Consider the following 18,607-nt stretch of genomic DNA (forward strand, 5'->3'; position numbering starts at 1 on the left):
GGCCAGGAGTTCAAGACCAGCCTGGCCAATATGGTGAAACGCCGTCTCTACTAAAAATATTTAAATTAGCCAGGCATGGTGGTGCACACCTATAATCGCTGCTACTCCAGAGGCTGAGGGAGGAGAAACGCTTGTACCCGAAAGGTGGAGGCTGCGGTGAGCTGAGATCACATCACTGCACTCCAGCCTGGGTGACACTGCGAGACTCCATCTCAATTTTCTTAGAGGCATGGGGTCACTTGCATGGTAAATCAAAATAGCCTTCCCTGGCTCTTCATCTTAAAATACCAACAGTTCCTGGAAGTACAGTCCATTCCTACATCACTGTGCATGAAGTAGCAACTGAAACAAGACTCGGTTTAGAAATGCATGCTTCGTTTTTACCAACACAAGATTTGATAATCTTGAAAATAAGTACTTTTCCTATTATCCATCCAATATATAATATTGTTCATTATGTAAATTATTTGCAAGCCTACATATGGAAATACTATATTTCATTTTAAGCCACATAATTCAAATCCTTATACTAGCTTATTATTATGGGAGATGGATTTAACCTCTACCCAGAATCCTAAAACTATCAAACAATTCAATTATGAGAAAATTAGCCAGAATAAAACAGTACAACTATTATCTGGAGAAAACACATCAGAAAGCCAATTACAAGTGATGCTGTAAATGGTGGTAGTGAGAGGCACAGGAAAAACACGCTGGCCTGGTGTATTAGTCCGTTTTCATGCTGCTGATAAAGACATACCCAAGACTGAGTATTTTTTTTTAAAAAAGAGGTTTAATGGACTCACAGTTCCATGTGGCTGGGGAGGTCTCACAATCATGGCAGACGGCAAAAGGCACATCTTACACGGCAGCAGATAAGATGAGAGCCAAGCGAATTTATAAAATCTTCAGATCTCGTGAGACTTATTCACTACTGTGAGAACAGTATGGGGGGAACCACCCCCATGATTCAATTATCTCCCACCAGGTCCCTCCGACATGTGGGAATTATGGGAGCTACAATTCGAGATGAGATTTGGGTGGGGACACAGCCAAACCATATCTGGATACGGAAAAAGTTTTATTCTTGCGCTCAGCTCACCCAACTAAACTCCTTCATTCAACAATTTACTGAACTTACCAGACATTAAAATAGTAGCATAGCTCAGAATCTTTTGAACTGGAATATGACCTTCAGAAAGTTGCTAGAGCACTTTTTGTTTCCTTTTGTGTACATGTAAACAGTAATGTTTGTCCTCATTTCAGAAGTGAGGCTGAAATGTGATGAGAGAGCACCGTAACAAGTTTAAGTGATATAAAAATGTAGAAATGGATTTTGTGTTTTGATTCAGCAAAACTATGTAAGCGTTCTTACCAAGTAAATGAAGAAATCGATCATTTCACACTGCCCACCATTTAATCTTCCACTTAAGACATTCGTTCGTGCCAGATATACCTAAGACCCTCTGTAAAGTCTATTAAATTTAGGGTTTCAGATCCCAGGATTCATTATCCCCATAGTTCTTTTCTGATAAACACACATCTCATAAGAGTTTCAAAAGGCCACAACACCCCATCATCATCTACTGCATAATCCTATTGATATGGGAGGGGGGCAGGGAAGTGCTGGGTAGAGAAGGGTGGGGTCCCTGGTGAGGGCTGCGCCCTTGGGCCTGTGCCCACAGACCTAAGTGAGAACAGGCACTCCTGTTTTCATGCCCAAATGTTGCATTTTCCAAGATCACTCTGGCCAGCCACGCACCCCATACTGTACCCATATAAATCCAAGACCTTAAGCAGACACAGACACAAACGACTGGATGTCTACAGGAGAAGAACATACCAGCAGACACTGGCAGAGCAGAGACGGCACAGTGACGTGGATGCCGAGGGGAGTTCAGCCAGGGGTGGCCATAGAAGAGTCTGGCCGCTGGGCAGCCCGACTCCAGAAGAAGACCACCCTCCCACTCTGGGGGGATCCCCCACTTTCAGCTCCCTATGCATCTTGCTGAGAGCCACCTCCACCACTCAATAAACCTTGCACTTAACCTTCCAGCCCACATATGATCTGATTCTTCCAGTACACTGAGCAAGAACTCAGGCTGTGACACTGGCCCCGTCCTTGCAAGAAGGCAGAGGGTCTATTGAGCTGACTAACACAAGCCATCTGCAGATGGCATAGCTGAAAGAGCACACTGTAACACACGCCCACTTGGGCTTCAGGAATCCTAGACATTGCCATGGGGCCGGAACCCAAAAGCACTCCCCACGCACGGCCTCTTCACCTGCCCATCTGCGTGTTCCCAGTAACGGTTTGAGCAGCAGGGCCCCAAAGACGGAAGCCACAACCCTGTTGCACGCCCTGCAAGGGAGATATGAGAACTCTCCCATTCCACTATAATAGAAAATTTAAAATATATTTTCTGGGGGTTTTTTTTGTTTTTTTGGTTTTTTTTTTTTTTTGAGGCAGAGTCTCACTCTGTCGCCCAGGCTGGAGCACAGTGGCGTGATCTCAGCTCACTGCAACCTCCGCCTCCCAGGTTCAAGCAATTCTCGTGCCTCAGCCTCCCAAGTAGCTGGGATTACAGGCTGCCACCATGCCCGGTTAACTGTTTGTATTTTTAGTAGAGACACGGTTTCACCATGTTGGCCAGGCTGGTCTCGAACTCCTGACCTCAGGTGATCCGCCCACCTCACCCTCCCAAAGTGCTGGGTTACAGGCGTGAGCCACCACGCCCAGCCTTAAACTTTATTTTCTATAGTTTGTTATGAACAATGTGTCCTACATGAACTAAAATGATAAATGGTCTTCCTAGAAATCAAGATGTGTGGCCAGGCGCAGTGACTCATGCCTGTAATCCCAACACTTTGGGAGGCCAAGGAGGGGCGGATCATCAGGTCAAGAAATCGAGACCATCCTGGCCAACATGGTGAAACCCCATCTCTACTAAAAATATGAAAATTAGCTGGGCGTGGTGGCACATGCCTGTACTCCTAACTGCTCAGGCTGCTCAGGAGGCCAAGGCAGAATCGCTTGAACCTGGGAGGCAGAGGTTGCAGTGAGCAGAGATCGTGCCACTGCACTCCAGCCTGGCAACAGAGCAAGACTCCGTCTCAAAAAAACAAAAAAAAAAAGAATTATGATGTGTATCCCATTTGAGAGTCACTGCTACTTGCCAGATCACATTGAACAAAATGACACTTTATTTGGGAGACAGAGTTTCACTCTGTCGTCCAAGCCAGAGCACACTGGCACCATCAGCTCAATGCCTCCTCAAACTCCTGGGCTCAGGCAATCCTTCCACCTCAGCCTCCCAAGTAGCTAGGACTACAGGTGGGTACCGCCATGCCTGGTTAACTTCTTTTTTTTATTTTACTTTTGTGGAGATGAGCTCTTGCAATGTTGCCCAGGTTGGTCTCAAACTCCTGGCCTCAAATAATCCTCCTGCCTCAGCCTTCCAAAGTGCTCAAAGTGCTAGAATTACAGTTGTAAGCCACCACACTGGCCTGTTATTCAGATTCAGAATGCACTAGCAATGACTTACATTCTCCCTTTACTAAATCACACCAATAAATTGCCATGTTTTAGCATCACTGATTTATACCTCTTGGTGAACATAGTAACATTTTACTGGGAATTTTGGGAAAGAGCTGTCTCAAAAAGTCTTGTATTGCAGTGATAAAGCTACAAAAAAAAGGAGCAGTCATTTAAAACTACTTTAATTATATGCCATAGCCCTTGATGTTTCTAATACATGTGAGACTAAGAAAACAAACAATAAAGTATAAAATAGGTAGAAGGTATATACATTTCTGCAAATATTCTAATGGTAGTAGGTAAGAATAAATACTTTAAGACACACTTTTTCTAACACAGTAACTGAAAAAATTTTAAATTGCCATGCTGCAGCACTGAAGACAGTTTGAATCACCAGAAAAAGTGTGGACTTAGTAACGATGTGGTCACACAGTAAATAGCCCTTAGTGAAAAAACTTGTGCAAATTATTGTGCAAAGTAACCACTATTTCTTAAGGTGAGTTAGTCATTGAAATTGAAATGCAAACTTCCTAACAGAAATGTCACATAGTTAAGAAACCCGTTATTATAGCAAACCTGTTTTTAGAAAAGTCTTAATTTTCGGAGACACAAAAATTATATTTCTACATTCTTTATATATCCTATTGCACTTTTTTTTTTTTTTTAAAGAAAAAAAAAAAGACAGGGAAGGAGAGAGACAGAGTCTCACTCCATCACCCAGGCTGGAGTGTGGTGGCACAATCACAGCTCACTGCAATCTCCAACTCCTGAGCTCAAGCAGCCCTCCTGCCTCAGCCTCCTGAGTGATTGTACACTATTTTCAAAGAAATATTTATATTCATTATTACCATCTGATTTTCACAAAAATTCCCATGGGTGACACAGTGAAAACTGCTGGGAACTTGCAGGTAACTTTTTAAAGTGTGCGTTTTCTTACATAACTGGACCAATGTCACAGGATTATCCAGTGGCAAGTCCAAGATTAAAATCTGTTTCCCTTTTCAAGGTAATCCACAAAGCTATACTTTCTAATAGCTTCATAGAGTACACGATAGAAGTTCTCTGTATATTTATAGAGCAGGCTACTGCAGTGGAACTATTTATGTTTCACCTGACATCCCAACAGGTGCCAGCTACCCCTACCTTCCAAGGTGAGATATCTAGGGCCACTTGGAAAAGTTTGTAAGTGTCCTCTTTGCAGGACAGAGTAGATTGACTGGTGTATCTGACTCATCCCCGAAAAATCTAAATGGCAAGAGACTAGCAGGCTCTCTGCTCTCATAAGAAGGAAGAAGGGGTTGCTATTTGGACTGTCCTCTGTCTACAGACATGGTCAAGGCAAAGAATACATGTATGCTTCTCACAGACCAAAGAGAGCTGGCTTGGGTTGTCTTAAATCTCGTCCACAAGGCGACTCGAGAAGTCCTTTGCATTTCCCTAAGACGTTTTACAATCAGTTGGTCAATTTCAATGAAATAAAGTGCTAGAATTTGATTAGATTTAATTGAATCTGTAGACCAATCTGGGGGCCACTTGACATCTTTACAATATTGAATCTTCCTATTCATGAAAATGGTATATCTCTTAATTTTAAGTGTTTTGTAAGTTTCTTATAACTATTCCTGGGATTTTCAGCAAAGTGTTCTTGCACACCTTTCATTAGGTTTATTCTCAGGGTTTTTTTTGTATTTGTTTATTGCTAATATATAGAGACTCTGTTGCTACAAAAGTATGTTGAATTTGTTATCTAGTGAGTGGCCTTGCTAAATTCATTTCAATTATGATAGTTTGCAGATTATTTGTGTATCATCAAGTTCTCTGTGAATGACAGTTTTATTTCTTCCTTTCTCAAAATCTTTATGCCCTATTTCTTGCCAAATTATAGTGGCTGGGCAATTGTATTAGTTCGTTCTCACAATGCTAATAAAGACATACCCAAGACTGGGTAATTTGTAAAGGAAAGAGGGTTAATTGACTCACAGTTCAGCATGACTGGGGAGGCCTCAGGAAATTTACAATCATGGCAGAAGGGGAAGCAAACACGTCTTCTTCACATGATGGCAGGAAGGAGAAGTGCCAAGCAAAAGGCGGAAAAGTTCCTTATAAAACCATCAGATCTCGTGAGAACTCACTATCATGAGAACAGCATGAGGATAACCACCACCATGATTAAAGTAACTCCCACCGGGTCCCTCCCATGACAAAAATAAGTAAAACTATATTTTCCCATAACATAATGTTGTATATGGAAAATCCTAAAGAATCAACACAAACACAAAAATTATTAGAGCTAATAAACAAGTTCAGCAAGGTTGCAAGATAGAAAATTGGTACACAAATTGCACTGGCTAGGCCAGGCACAGTGACTTATGCCTGTAATCTCAGCTCTTTGGGAGGCGGGTGGATGACTTGAGGTCAGGAAGCTCAAGACCAGCCTGGCCAACATGGCAAAACCGTCTCTACTAAAAATACAAAAATTAGCTGGACATGGTGGTGCATGACTGTAATCCCCACTACTTGGGAGGCTGAGGCAGGAGAATCGCCTAAACCTGGGAGACAGAAGTTGCAGTGAGCCAAGACTGCACTACTACACTCCAGCCTCCTGGGTGACAGAGCGAGACTCTGCCTCAAAAACAAAAACAAAAACAAAACTGCATTAACTAGGACCTCTAGCAGAATGTTGATTACAAGTAGTAATAGTGGGTATCCTTGTCTCATTCTCCATCTCAGCAGTGGTGGGGTATGAGGAGAGCTACCAATATTCACCATAAAGTATGATGGTAGCCATAGGATTTTTGGTGTACTCATCAATATAGATTCCCAAACTGTTTAAAAGGTGTTTTTTCTTTCACAAATGGTGTTAAATATTTATCAAATACTTCTTCTGCACCTTTGAAAGAATATTTTTCTCTGTAGTCTTTTTTTTTTTTTTTTTGAGAAGGAGTCTTGCTCCGTCGCCCAGGCTGGAATGCAGTGGCCGTATCTCAGCTCACTGCAAGCTCCGCCTCCCGGGTTTACGCCATTCTCCTGCATCAGCCTCCCGAGTAGCTGGGACTACAGGCGCCCACCACCTCGCCCGGCTAGTTTTTTGTATTTTTTAGTAGAGACAGGGTTTCACCAGGTTAGCCAGGATGGTCTCGATCTCCTGACCTTGTGATCCGCCCATCTCGGCCTCCCAAAGTGCTGGGATTACAGGCTCCTGTAGTCTTTTAATGTGATGACTTATACTGACTTTTGAATGCCAAACCGAATTTACATCCTTGTAATAGAAACCAGTGGTGTGTATATGTATTTGTGTGTACAAACATAATATTTGGACTTCTTTAAAATTTAGATTCATTTGCTATTAGGTTTTTCAGAATTTTTGTAGTTATGTTGATGAGACTTTCCTACAATATTTTTATTGTAATGTTCTTACACTTGGAAGAATGTGTATTCTGTAGCTGTGTGAAGGTGTTATGTGTATTTCAATTGGGTCAAGTTAACATCTTTACTGTTGAATGTTTTCCTATATGCTATTGAAAGAGGCTAAAGCCTTCCACTATAATTATGAATTTGTTCATTTCTTCTTTTAGCTCTGTCAATTCTTGTTTTATGTATTTAGAGGTTTTATTATTAGGCTCACATCCATTTAAAATTGATATTTTCTGGTAGAGTGAACCCTTTAGTTGTGTGGAATGGCTTTCTCTACTACTCACAAAGGTATCTTTTTTTCACTTTTCTCCTCATTTTTCAATTTTTCTATGTTCTTATAATTTTGCCATGTCTCTTGAGTAGAGTTTTGGTTTTTTGTTTTTTTAATTTGGACATGGAGTCTCACTCTGTCGCCCAGGCTAGAGTGCAATGGTGCGATCCTGGCTCACTGCAACCTCCGCTCCCAGGTCTCAGAGATTCTCCAGTCTCAGCTTCCCAAGTAGCTAGGATTATAGGTGGCCACCACCACGCCTGGCTAATTTTTATATTTTTAGTAGAGACGCGTTTCACCATGTCGTCCAGGCTGGTCCCAAACTCCTGATCTCAAGTGATCCGCCCACCTCAGCCTACCAAAGTTCTGGGATTACAGGTGTGGGCCACCATGCCCAGCCTTGAATAGAGGTTTCTAATCAAAAAAATCTGTTTCCTATAAGTTCAGAGAGCTAATAACATCTGTAATAAAAATCTGAGTTTAAGAAAAAAGCATAAAGAAAAGTATGACAAACCAAAACCTAACTACATTGAGTTTATATAATAAATTACAACAATAGGATGATAGTTTTTCTGAGAGCACAGTTGTATCTTATTTAAAAACACATCAGCTGGGCACGGTAGCTCACACCTATAATCCAAGCACTTTGGGAGGCTGAGGCATGCAGATGGCTTGAAAACAAGAGTTTGGCTAGGCAACATGGCAAAACTCAGTTTCTATAAAAAAATACAAAAATTAGCTGGGCATGGTGGCATGCACCTGTAGTCCCAGCTACTCGGGAGGCTGAGGTGGGAGGATCACCTGAGCCCAGGAGGCAGAGGTTGCAGTGAGCCAAGATCACGCCACTGCACTCCAGCCTGGATGACAGAGCAAGATCCTGTCTCAAAAAACAAACAAACAAACAAAAAAAACACCACCCTCCCTACCTGTCAGGTTGTTAACTAGACACACTCAACCATTCAAATCAAGGTAAAAATATATAAGTAAATAAAAAGGACTCTGAGGAAAGTTAATGTCAAAAAGTCCCAGCACAAAAGTTTAGCAGTGACTCATAAGGAAATCCAGGCCAGGTGTGGTGGCTCATGCATACAATCTCAACACTCTGGGAGGCCAAGGCAGGAGGACTGCTTGAGCCCACGAGTTTGAGACCAGCCTGGACAACATAGTGAGACCCCATTTCTACAAAAATATAAAAGGCCGGGCGCGGTGGCTCAAGCCTGTAATCCCAGCACTTTGGGAGGCCGAGGCGGGTGGATCACGAGGTCAGGAGATCAAGACTATCCTGGCTAACATGGTGAAACCCCGTCTCTACTAAAAATACAAAAAAAAACTAGCCGGGCGTGGTGGCGGGCGCCTGTAGTCTCAGCTACTTGGGAGGCTGAGGCGGGAGAATGGCGTGAACCCAGGAGGCGGAGCTTGCAGTGAGCCGAGATCACGCCACTGCACTCCAGCCTGGGAGACACAGCGAGACTCCGTCTCAAAAAAAAAAAAAAAATATATATATATATATATAAAAAATAAAATTGTAAAAAGTAGTTGGATATAGCGGCACACACCTATAATCCCAACTATTCAGGAAGCTGAGGCTGCAGTAAGCCATAATCAAACCAATGCACTCCAGCCTGGGTGACAGAGCAAGACCCTGTCTCAAAAAAAAGAAAAAAAGAAGAAAGAAAAAAGAAAAAAAGAAAAGAGAAAATCCATTAAGCCTTCATTAAGAACCTATTTATTCTGGTCATCTCACTTCTTACTGTCCTAAGAGATGAACAGCTTCAACGACAGTTGATTCTACAGACAGACACGAGTAAGAAATAAGCAACAGTGTAAATAAAGAGCAGCTGGGGTCTGACCAATACTGAAGAGGCAATGAACTGCAGCATCTCCCAAGGGTATCAAGTAAACATACTGAAAACCCAAGTCATCAAGAAAATTAAACTGCATTCAGTAAAATCTGTTCAAAAAGTAAAAAGCCAGCTGGGCATGGTGGCTCATGCCTGTAATCCCAGCACTTTGGGAGGCCAAGGCAGGAGGATCACAAGGTCAGGAGATCAAGACCATCCTGGCTAACGTGGTGAAACCCCGTCTCTATTAAAAATACAAAAAACTAGCCGGGTGTGGTGGTGGGCGCCTGTAGTCCCAGCTACTAGGGAGGCTGAGGCAGGAGAATGGCATGAACCCGGGAGGCGGAGCTTGCAGTGAGCCAAGATCGCGCCACTGCACTCCAGCCCGGGCGATAGTGGCAGAGCAAGACTCCGTCTCAAGAAAAAAAAAAAAAAAAGTCAGAAGCCAAATAATACACTGAGAAAAGCTGCTTGTCACAGTTATCTTGAATTATCCTTGGTAGCGGCAGGCCTCACTAACCTTCAAAATTCTCTCATGTTAGATGCACATACATTTAAGTGTTACACATTTATTTTATCAATCTATTTCCCTCAGAATCCCACAAATATATTTAAATGTTTTATTTAAACATGAAATAATGTTTATTTTAGATATTATTTAAAAAGAAGAACTATTACTAGAATTCACTAAGACACTGAGTGATTTGGTTTCATGATACAAACCTACGGCAGCATGAAACTGAGATAAAGCATCAGCTAGCTGTCCAGCTGCAAGTAATTTCTTGCCCAATTCAAGATGTTTCTCAACATCTGCATTTACTCCACATTCGGCACCTAAAAACAAAATTAAAAACAATCAGTTAACTTTCCACAAACCAAGATTTAATTCTAAAAAATATAATATTAAAAATAGTTATCTGTCTCAGTCATCTACTCAGATGAGAAAACTCACAGAGGCTGAAAAATGATGTAAAGAACATAACATAAAATACAAACCCTATTTCATTTTATGGAGTACAAGACAAAAAATATACCCATCTTGACCTAATTAGTCAAAAGAATGTAACCAGTCTAGAAAATAAAGGAAAGTTGTGTAATGCAGAAGTAGTAAACATATTTTGAACAATAAAAGGAAAATTGTTTGAAGTTAGAATCTCACCTTTAATGAATATCATATAGACTGTTATAACATTTAAGTATTTATTAAGCACCTATAATGCACTAGGCACTATTCTAGGTATCTGGCATAAGTGAGCAACATTCAAAAACTCCTGCCCCTGATACCCTCCTGGCGCCTGATGTTATCGTGGAAGGAGACAGATATGATAAATAGGTAAATTACATAGCATGTTACGTGAAAAGTACTGTGGAAAAAGTCAAGCCATGTAAAGAGGTAAGGAGTTCAAGGTACTTAGAGTAGTAAACAAGGGGGTAAAGGGCAGGACTTCTTGAGAAGCTGACATCTGAACGAGACTTGAAAAAAGTGAGGAACTCACCATGCAGACAGCTAGGAAAAGAGCTTCCAGGAAGAGGGACCAGCTAGTGCAAGGGTCCTAAGTCGGGAGCATGCAGATATGTTCCAGAAACAGCAGAGAGGCCTGGATGGCTGCAGCAGAGCCAAGAGGAAGATAGTAGTATGAGGTCAAAGAACTAGAGGACCTGACTATGGCTTTGAATATTTACTTGTCTTAAAATAGGGAACTACTGCAGAATCAATAACATGATCTGATGGACTAGGCCAATTATCAATGTATTGCCTCTTGGCTCTGAATTCATCCTTCGGTACTTGCACTGCAATAAAGGCCTGGAGTTTGCAAGCATTTCCTCTTTACAGTGAGTATAATGTTATGCTTTGTCAGTATAAGGCACTGAAGCAACACTGCAGAAAGGACACTTCCTAGTTCTGCTTGCTGTATTTTAACTGTCTTCTGGCTCCTGCTGCATGGTCTGTCATGGGGTGGACTTCCTGGTGCATGGTATGGATGAGGAGGACATCCAGGGGTACTTAGCCATAGCTGTATGCCCAGGGGTCCAGTTCCTCAGTGACCTGGCAACATCAGCCCACACACTCCAGATTTCACACCCACAGAAGCACCTGGACTCCCTTCATAGACAGGCTGACCAGCCTTGGCTCACCAATATGTGAAAGGATTGTCTTCTGCTTGCCCAGTTACTATGGACCAGCCACCCAGCAATCTTCTTCATCAGCAAACCTGGGCTACAGCTATACCTTCTCCAGTAAGATCTAAACCCCAGCCTGGTAGAGGGGACCCCTCTTGCAGGTTGGTCCTTCCTTGAGGCTATCTCTTAGTCCTAGAATATCCGTCAGAGTTCTCTTTACATCTTTAGTTACTCTTCTATCATAACTTAACGGTTCTGAGATTAAACTTCCCCTTTCTAAGTAACTACATGATTTCTATCTCTCCTCAATGGACCATGAGTGACACACGATTGGTATTGGGAGCAGTCCTAGGAGACAGGCCCACAGAGATGCAATTTGAGGACTGGTTTGGTCATGATCTTGGGCTTCAATGCAGTGCTAAGTTCATCGCCAATGGGAGATGAAATGCTAGTAATCCACAGTAGGTATTGGAGTCACAATTAACTAAGCTATCACTTTGGTTGACTGTAATGAAGTACTAATTGAGGCACATGTCTTAGAAGCCCAAGTGGCTGCTGCAACTGACCACAATGGCAGAAATTATGAAAATAAGTACTGTGATGTGGGGTGGGTTCTTTTGAGAGCCCTAGAGCAGGGTCCCCAAGCCCCCAGCCATGGACCAGTACCAGTCCATGGCCTGTTAGGAACGAGGCCACACAGCCGGAAGTGATCAGCAAGCCAGCGAACATTACCACCTGAGCTCCACCTCCTGTCAGATCATTAGATTCTCATAGGAGCACAAACCCTATCATCAATTGCGCATGCAAGGGGTCTAGGTTGTGCATTCCTTATGAGACTCTAACTAATGCCTGATGATCTAAGGTGAAACAGATTCATCCTGAAACTATCCTCCCCCTACCCAACCCGGTCCGTGGAAAAACTGTCTTCCACAAAACCAATCTCTGGTGCCCAAAAGGTTTGGGAATTGCTGCACTGGGGCACCTACAGGGAGAAGATAACCAACCCAGATCCAACTTTCAGCTCAAGTCATGGTCAAATTCAGCTGAAAATCAAATATAAAATTTAATTTGATTATGAGGGTTGCTGAATTAAAACAATAGCTGAATTCATGGTCTCACCAAGTTTCTCCTATGAAAGGGCACAGATTAGTAAAGAACAGAATCCTTATATTTGGAATGGGAATATTTATTTGGACCCAAATGAAACTGACCAACTTGAACCCCCAAGTCCTTCTGAGTCTCCCTTACCAGAAGTAGTTATCCCCCCTTGTCTGAGGAGATGAGTCTTCCACTGCTTAAAAACCTGAGGACGGCTTTACCTACGGTGGAGGCCTTAAAAGAGGATGCTCATCCTCAAGACACACCCTAACCACTGCCATTGTCACTAACCCATGTCTAATCTTGGCAGGCTCCAGAGGAACAGGTATATACTATGACCCAAAGGAAGTAGCTGAACACACCAAAAGATCTGTTGATAAACGAGCAGAATCCCACAGAACATACATGGCAATAGATTCTAAAGGTGCTAGACCAGGAGGGTGAAATATAACACTACTTTGGCTCTAATTCATTTATATGTGCATGCTTATAAAGCAGAGGTCAACAAACCATTTTTTGTAAATAAAGTTTTACAAGAACGGGGCCATGCCCATTAATGGATGGGCCATATTGTCTATGGCTTCTTTCACACTGTAGCAGCACAACAGAGTTGTTGTGACAAAACCCATATGGCCTCTAAAACCTAAAATATTTACAATCTGACTCCTTACAGAAAAGGTTTGACTACTTCTATACTAGAGATCCCACATTTAATGTGTTAACTCACAAAACTGGAAGTGGCTTTAACAGCTTACTTGATTGGCTGACTGAAACTTGAAGTTTAATTTAATTAGTTAAACATTAATTATATTAATTTAACATTTAATAAGGCTGAGGTTCTAAAGTTTCCCTAGCATAAGAAGAGAGGAATCCAAAGGCTTAGAGAGACAAGAAGGTTGGACTGGATTTATCACGTGTTACCTACACACCAAACTGCCACTTATGTCCAGGAGAGGGCCTAGAAAACACTCCTTTTACTAAGGCATTGAGAAACCTATTAGTGCCCAGGCGCAGTAGCTCATGCCTATAATCCCAACACTCTGTGAGGTCAAGACAGGAAAACTGCTTCAGGCCAGGAGTTCAAGAGTAGCCTGGGAAACATAATGAGACCTCATCTCTACAAAAATATAAAATAATTAACCAGGCATGGTGGCACACACCTGTAGTCCCAGCTATTTAATACTTGGGGGGGCTGAGGCAGGAGGATGGATCCTTTGAGCCCAGGAGTTCAAGTCTGCAGTGAGCTATGATCGTGCCACTGTATTCCCGTCTAGGAGACAGAGCAAACCTTGTCTCTGAAACAAAAAAAAATTTTTTTTTAAAGAGAGGGAGAAACGTATTACTGAGGGACCACCTACAAGGTTTTCAAAATTCTTGTCACTCCCCTTTGTAGGACAGGTATGACTACAGGAGGAAGTCAATATTGAGATAAGTTGAATTCAGTGGGGATGATGGGATTTTAGAGTTGCGCAGAAACTTAAGCAGCAGCACTGAACCATCAGAGACAAGGTGGGCACAACAATGCAGAGGCTCTTAATAATCAGGTAGATAAAATGACATACTCTATGGATGTCACTCAACCTCCTTCTCCATCATATCTAAGCTTGTGCAATGGACCCATGAACAAAGTGGCCATGGTGACAGAGATGGAGATTATGAATGGGTTCAAAAACAAAGATCAGGCCAGGTGCGGTGGCTCAGGCCTGTAATCCCAGCACTTCAGGAGGCCAAGACAGGCAGATCACCTGAGATCAGGAATTCGAGACCAGCCTGGCCAACACGGCAAAACCCCATCTCTACTAAAAATAAAGAGATTAGCCGGATATGGTGGTGCATGCCTGTAATCCCAGCTACTGGGGAGGCTGAGGCAGGAGAATTGCTTGAACCTACGAGGTGGAGGTTGTGGTGAGCTGAGATCATGTCACTGCACTCCAGCCTGGGTGACAATGCAAGACTCTGTCTCAAAAAACAAAAACAAAAACAAACAAACAAAAAAACCACACACACAGATTAGTCCTTTCCAAAACTGAAAAAAGTGATCTGGCTAAAGCTATTGCAGAGCATCTGATATGCCAGCGCTGGAGACCAATACTGAATTCCCAGTATGGCACCATGGGTAGAAAAGAGACAGCTGGCCACCTAGTGGCAGGCTGATTTAATTTGGTTCTCTTCCATAATGCATCCATTTCTCATATTCCAGATATGAATTTGCCTGCAAGGCTTCTGCCAACTCCACCATTCATAGACTCACAGAATGTATTACCTACCATCACAGCATTCTATACAGCACTATGTCTCTCATTAAGGAATTCACTTCATAGCAAGTGAGGTGGACAATGTGCTCATGACACTAAGATTAATTGGTTTTACCATTACTCCATCACCTAGAATGGCTTAGTAAAGAGTTAAGTAGCAGCACTAGTTAGCAGACAAAAACCTGAAAGGATGGGGCTCTGTTTTACAAGCAGCAGCAGGCATGGCTCCTCTCATTATTATACCCACATAACCCACTTGCAAAATTTCTGCTTCTAGTCCTGGCAACTTTGAGCTCGGATGGTTTGGAGATCTTAGTCCTTAAAGGAGAAATGCTTCCAAAGGGTACACAACAATGTTTCCGATTAATTGGAAGATGAGACTGCCACAGGGTCATTTTGTAATTCTTATGTCACTGAAACCAACAAGCCAAAACATTGGTTAATCTACTAGTTGGAAAAATGAATCCGAATTACCAAGGGCAAACAAGTGTGCCATTTTGCAATGGAGGTAAAGTAGGATAAGTGGAACTCAGAAGATTCTCTAGGGCGTGTCAAACTACTTTTATGCCCAATACAAAGTTAACGAAATGTTACAGCAATCAAAAAACAGAGCAAATAAGACACCGTCCCTTCAAGAAGGAAAGTTTATGAACCACTCAATCAGGTTTAAAAAAAAAAAAAAAAAAAGCCAGAGTAGCTGAAATTCTGGCAGAAGGCAAGAGAGGTATAGGACAGGAAGTAGATGAAGGAAGCCACATATATCAGCTACCATCTCAGACCAGTTACAGACACAAGCTATGTAGTAGCTTTGCATATTTTCTCTTTGATTATATACATGTTTATTTGTATATACAGTCAATCTTTATAATTCAGATTCTGTATTTGTGAATTTGCCTATGCACTAAAATTCATTTGTAATCCCCAAACTCATATTCACAGCATTTTCACAGTCATTCAAGAACACATGCATGTTCAGGGCAGCAAAATACTGAAATCACTCCAAGCATATGTTCCAGTTGAGGTTGAACAAGGTAACACTCCATCTTCCTGTGTCAGCTTTTATATTATAAACAAGTGTCCTTTCCACTGTACATTTGGTGACACTTTTTTGTGTATGCTTCCTGTCACTGATTTCACCATTTCAAGTGACTCCCAAGCATAGTACTGAAGTACTGTCAGGTGTTCCTGTGCTCAGGAAAGCTGGGCTGTGCCTTACTGAAAAAAATCGTGTGTTAGTTAAGCTTTCTTCAAGTATGAAAGATAGTGCCATTAGCTGCAAGTTCAATGTTAATAGATCAACAATATATAGTAAGGTGTCTTCAAATAGAAACACACAGAAAACAAGGTTATGTCTTGATCTGTTGACATAAGTTGTGATTTGAGGCTTACAGAAACTTAACCCTGTATTTCCCCTAGAAGAAATGGTTCAATATTTGCTAATGCAGTGTTCACGATGACTCTACAGAACATAACCACCATGAATAACAAGAATTACCGTACTAACCATATTTTTCTCCCTAATTCCCAATTTTATTTTATATACAAATTGCTGAAGTTAACTTTACAATTTAGTCTTTATATAACTGAAAATTGAGTGGGACGGTGATGGAGTAAGAGTAGTAATTTATGTAGCCAGTGATGGATACGTGACTGATAGAATCAGGAGTCTTCTCCATTAGGGTATGGGTAAGAACTTCTTCACTGCAAGGATAGCCTATCTTTTTAGTTAGAAAATTGTCTCAGGTCTTCTATTCAGGCTGCTATAACAAAAATACCATAAACTGGATGGCTTATAAACAACATTTACTTCTCACAGTTCTAGAGGCTAGCAAGTCCAAGATCAAGGTGCCAGCAGATTCAGTGTCTGATGAGGGCCCATTCCTCATAGACTGCATTTTCTTGTTGAGTCCCTATGTGGTGAAAGGGGAAAACAAGCTCCTTCAGGCCTCTTTTATAAGGCCAATAATCCCAGTTATGAGGGCATAATCTAATCACCTTCTCCTTAAGGCCCTGCCTCTCAATACTGTCACATCCGATTAGGTTTCAACATATGAACTGGGGGTATGGGGGGAACACAAATATTCAGACCATAGCAAAAATAAAGTCGCTTTGTTGTACTGGTATTCAAATATGTGCAGAAAGGCACGTACAGAAACTAAGTAGCCAAAGCATTTCTCTTTTATGGTGAGCATGATATTAAGCTTTTTGGGGTGCTGAAAGACATTACAGAAAGAAAATCAAAACAATGGTTGCTTGAGAGGGTAAGAGAAAAGACAGACTGGGAAGAGGCAGGAGGGAACTGTTGGTAATGTTCTCATCTTGCTTAGAGGTGTGGGTTACAACACAGTTATATGCAGTTATCAAAACTGAGCAAATATACACTTAAAAATATGGACATTTCATTGTACATTAATTTTACATGCAAACAAAAGTTGGTTATATGCCTGTTAAAGTATTTAGGGGCATGTATACTGGTGTTATTTTGAAATGCATTTTTTTCAAGGATTAATGGTTGGATAGAGAAATGCCCAGATGCATATGTGTTAAAACAAACATATTAAAATATTAGTGGTAGAATCTAGATGATGGGTGTAGGGAAGAACACTGTAAAATTCTTTCAACTTTGCAATATGTTTAATAATAAAATGTTGGGAATATATACACTATGGTATTATAATGGGAGAATGTACACAGGATACTGTGAGGGCACAAGTTCAGGCACCTAACACAGTTAAAATTAAATAAAATTTAAACTTGTTTCACAGTCATACTAGTAAGAGTTTAAGTACTCAATAACTAGTGGCTGGTATAGGAGAGAAAAAAATAATTTTCTGTCTTCATAAACTGGGACTCCCTATAACAAAAGACAGATTAACAAGAGTTGTTTCCTATGTATACCTCAAACATACATGGAAGAAAACTCAAGAGAATCGAGTAAATCTCCAGAGTAGATTTCAAAGAAAGAGTTTAAACTTCAGCAGAATACCATCATTTGCTAAAATAAAGGAAGTAGAGGGTGATGGGGAAATCTGTTACAGGGGGATGGCCAGGAAAAACACTGAAAACAAGAGTAAGATTTGTTGTACAGTTTTAAGTCAATGCCTTTTCCATTTAGTGGCACCTCTCCTCCTAGTGCAGAGCAGGGAAAAATATTTCCCTTATAGAGGTAAATTTCTCTGACAAAAGGGCAACTTTTCAGAGCTATTCTTGGGTCTACAGTTTCTCAAAATAACCAACTCTAAATAACTAATATGACAAAGAGACAAATTTTGGAGTAGCATATTGTGGGTTCCTAAAGTCATATTTTGGGGTAGTGTGACCTGAGCTCCAACACCACTGCATGGGACAATGCAAATGATACCAAATATCTCCCATCAATGTGGAAAGTTCCACTGGACAGCCCTGGGGGATTCCCCTGAAGGCTCACCTGAAACCTGAAAGAAAAGTAGGAAGGATGCTACCCTTGTTGAAAAGGCTGGAATAGGGAAACCAACCATCCAAAAACAAAGGACATGACATTTAAATGCCTAGATGTTACACGATTAATAAGGCTTTCAAAAAAAAAAAGTCTAGTATTTCGGCTAGCTCTCCTTGCCATCATGAAGTAATTATTCTGGAGTGGAGCACTTTAAGTGCTAGGTGACTTTAATAAACATCCAGAGAGGAAGAGGGAAACCAATTCATTATCTACATGATAATCCAGGTGACATGATGATGACATGACCATGGAGTAGTAGCAGTGAACACAGAAAAAATAAGAAAGAAGACACACATGACTTATATTAACAGGCTAGATAGGTCAAGTACAGAAAAAGCAGGAGTCCAGGATACCCAAAGCAACTTACTGATCAACTACCTGCCATTTTAGTCACCAAAAGCACTAAACTCCCTATTTCATCTAATACAGCAAAAAGCTGATTGGAATTCACTTTACCTTGCTCTTTCTCCTTCTAAACACAGTAGCTTTCTCAGCCTTTTATATTCCTGCTCTGTAGTTTCTCCATAGTGTCTTAGTAGGATGGCACAAAAGTAACTGAATCCCTTGGTTGCCTGTTGGAGCCCTTGATAT

General features: G+C 41.4%; 1 protein-coding gene across 1 annotated transcript in view; it reads right to left on the reverse strand.

Annotated features, from left to right (window-relative positions):
• LOC105477439 (DnaJ heat shock protein family (Hsp40) member C3) overlaps nt 1-18,607 on the reverse strand; it is a 108,399-nt gene that overhangs the window by 67,944 nt on the left and 21,848 nt on the right. The window contains exon 2 of the mRNA XM_011733942.2: nt 9,788-9,898. Within this exon, the coding sequence (XP_011732244.1) occupies nt 9,788-9,898 (111 nt within the window). The remainder of the gene's footprint in view (nt 1-9,787; nt 9,899-18,607) is intronic.

The sequence above is a fragment of the Macaca nemestrina genome, chromosome 16 (genome assembly GCF_043159975.1).
Source record: "Macaca nemestrina isolate mMacNem1 chromosome 16, mMacNem.hap1, whole genome shotgun sequence".
NCBI lineage: Eukaryota > Metazoa > Chordata > Mammalia > Primates > Cercopithecidae > Macaca > Macaca nemestrina.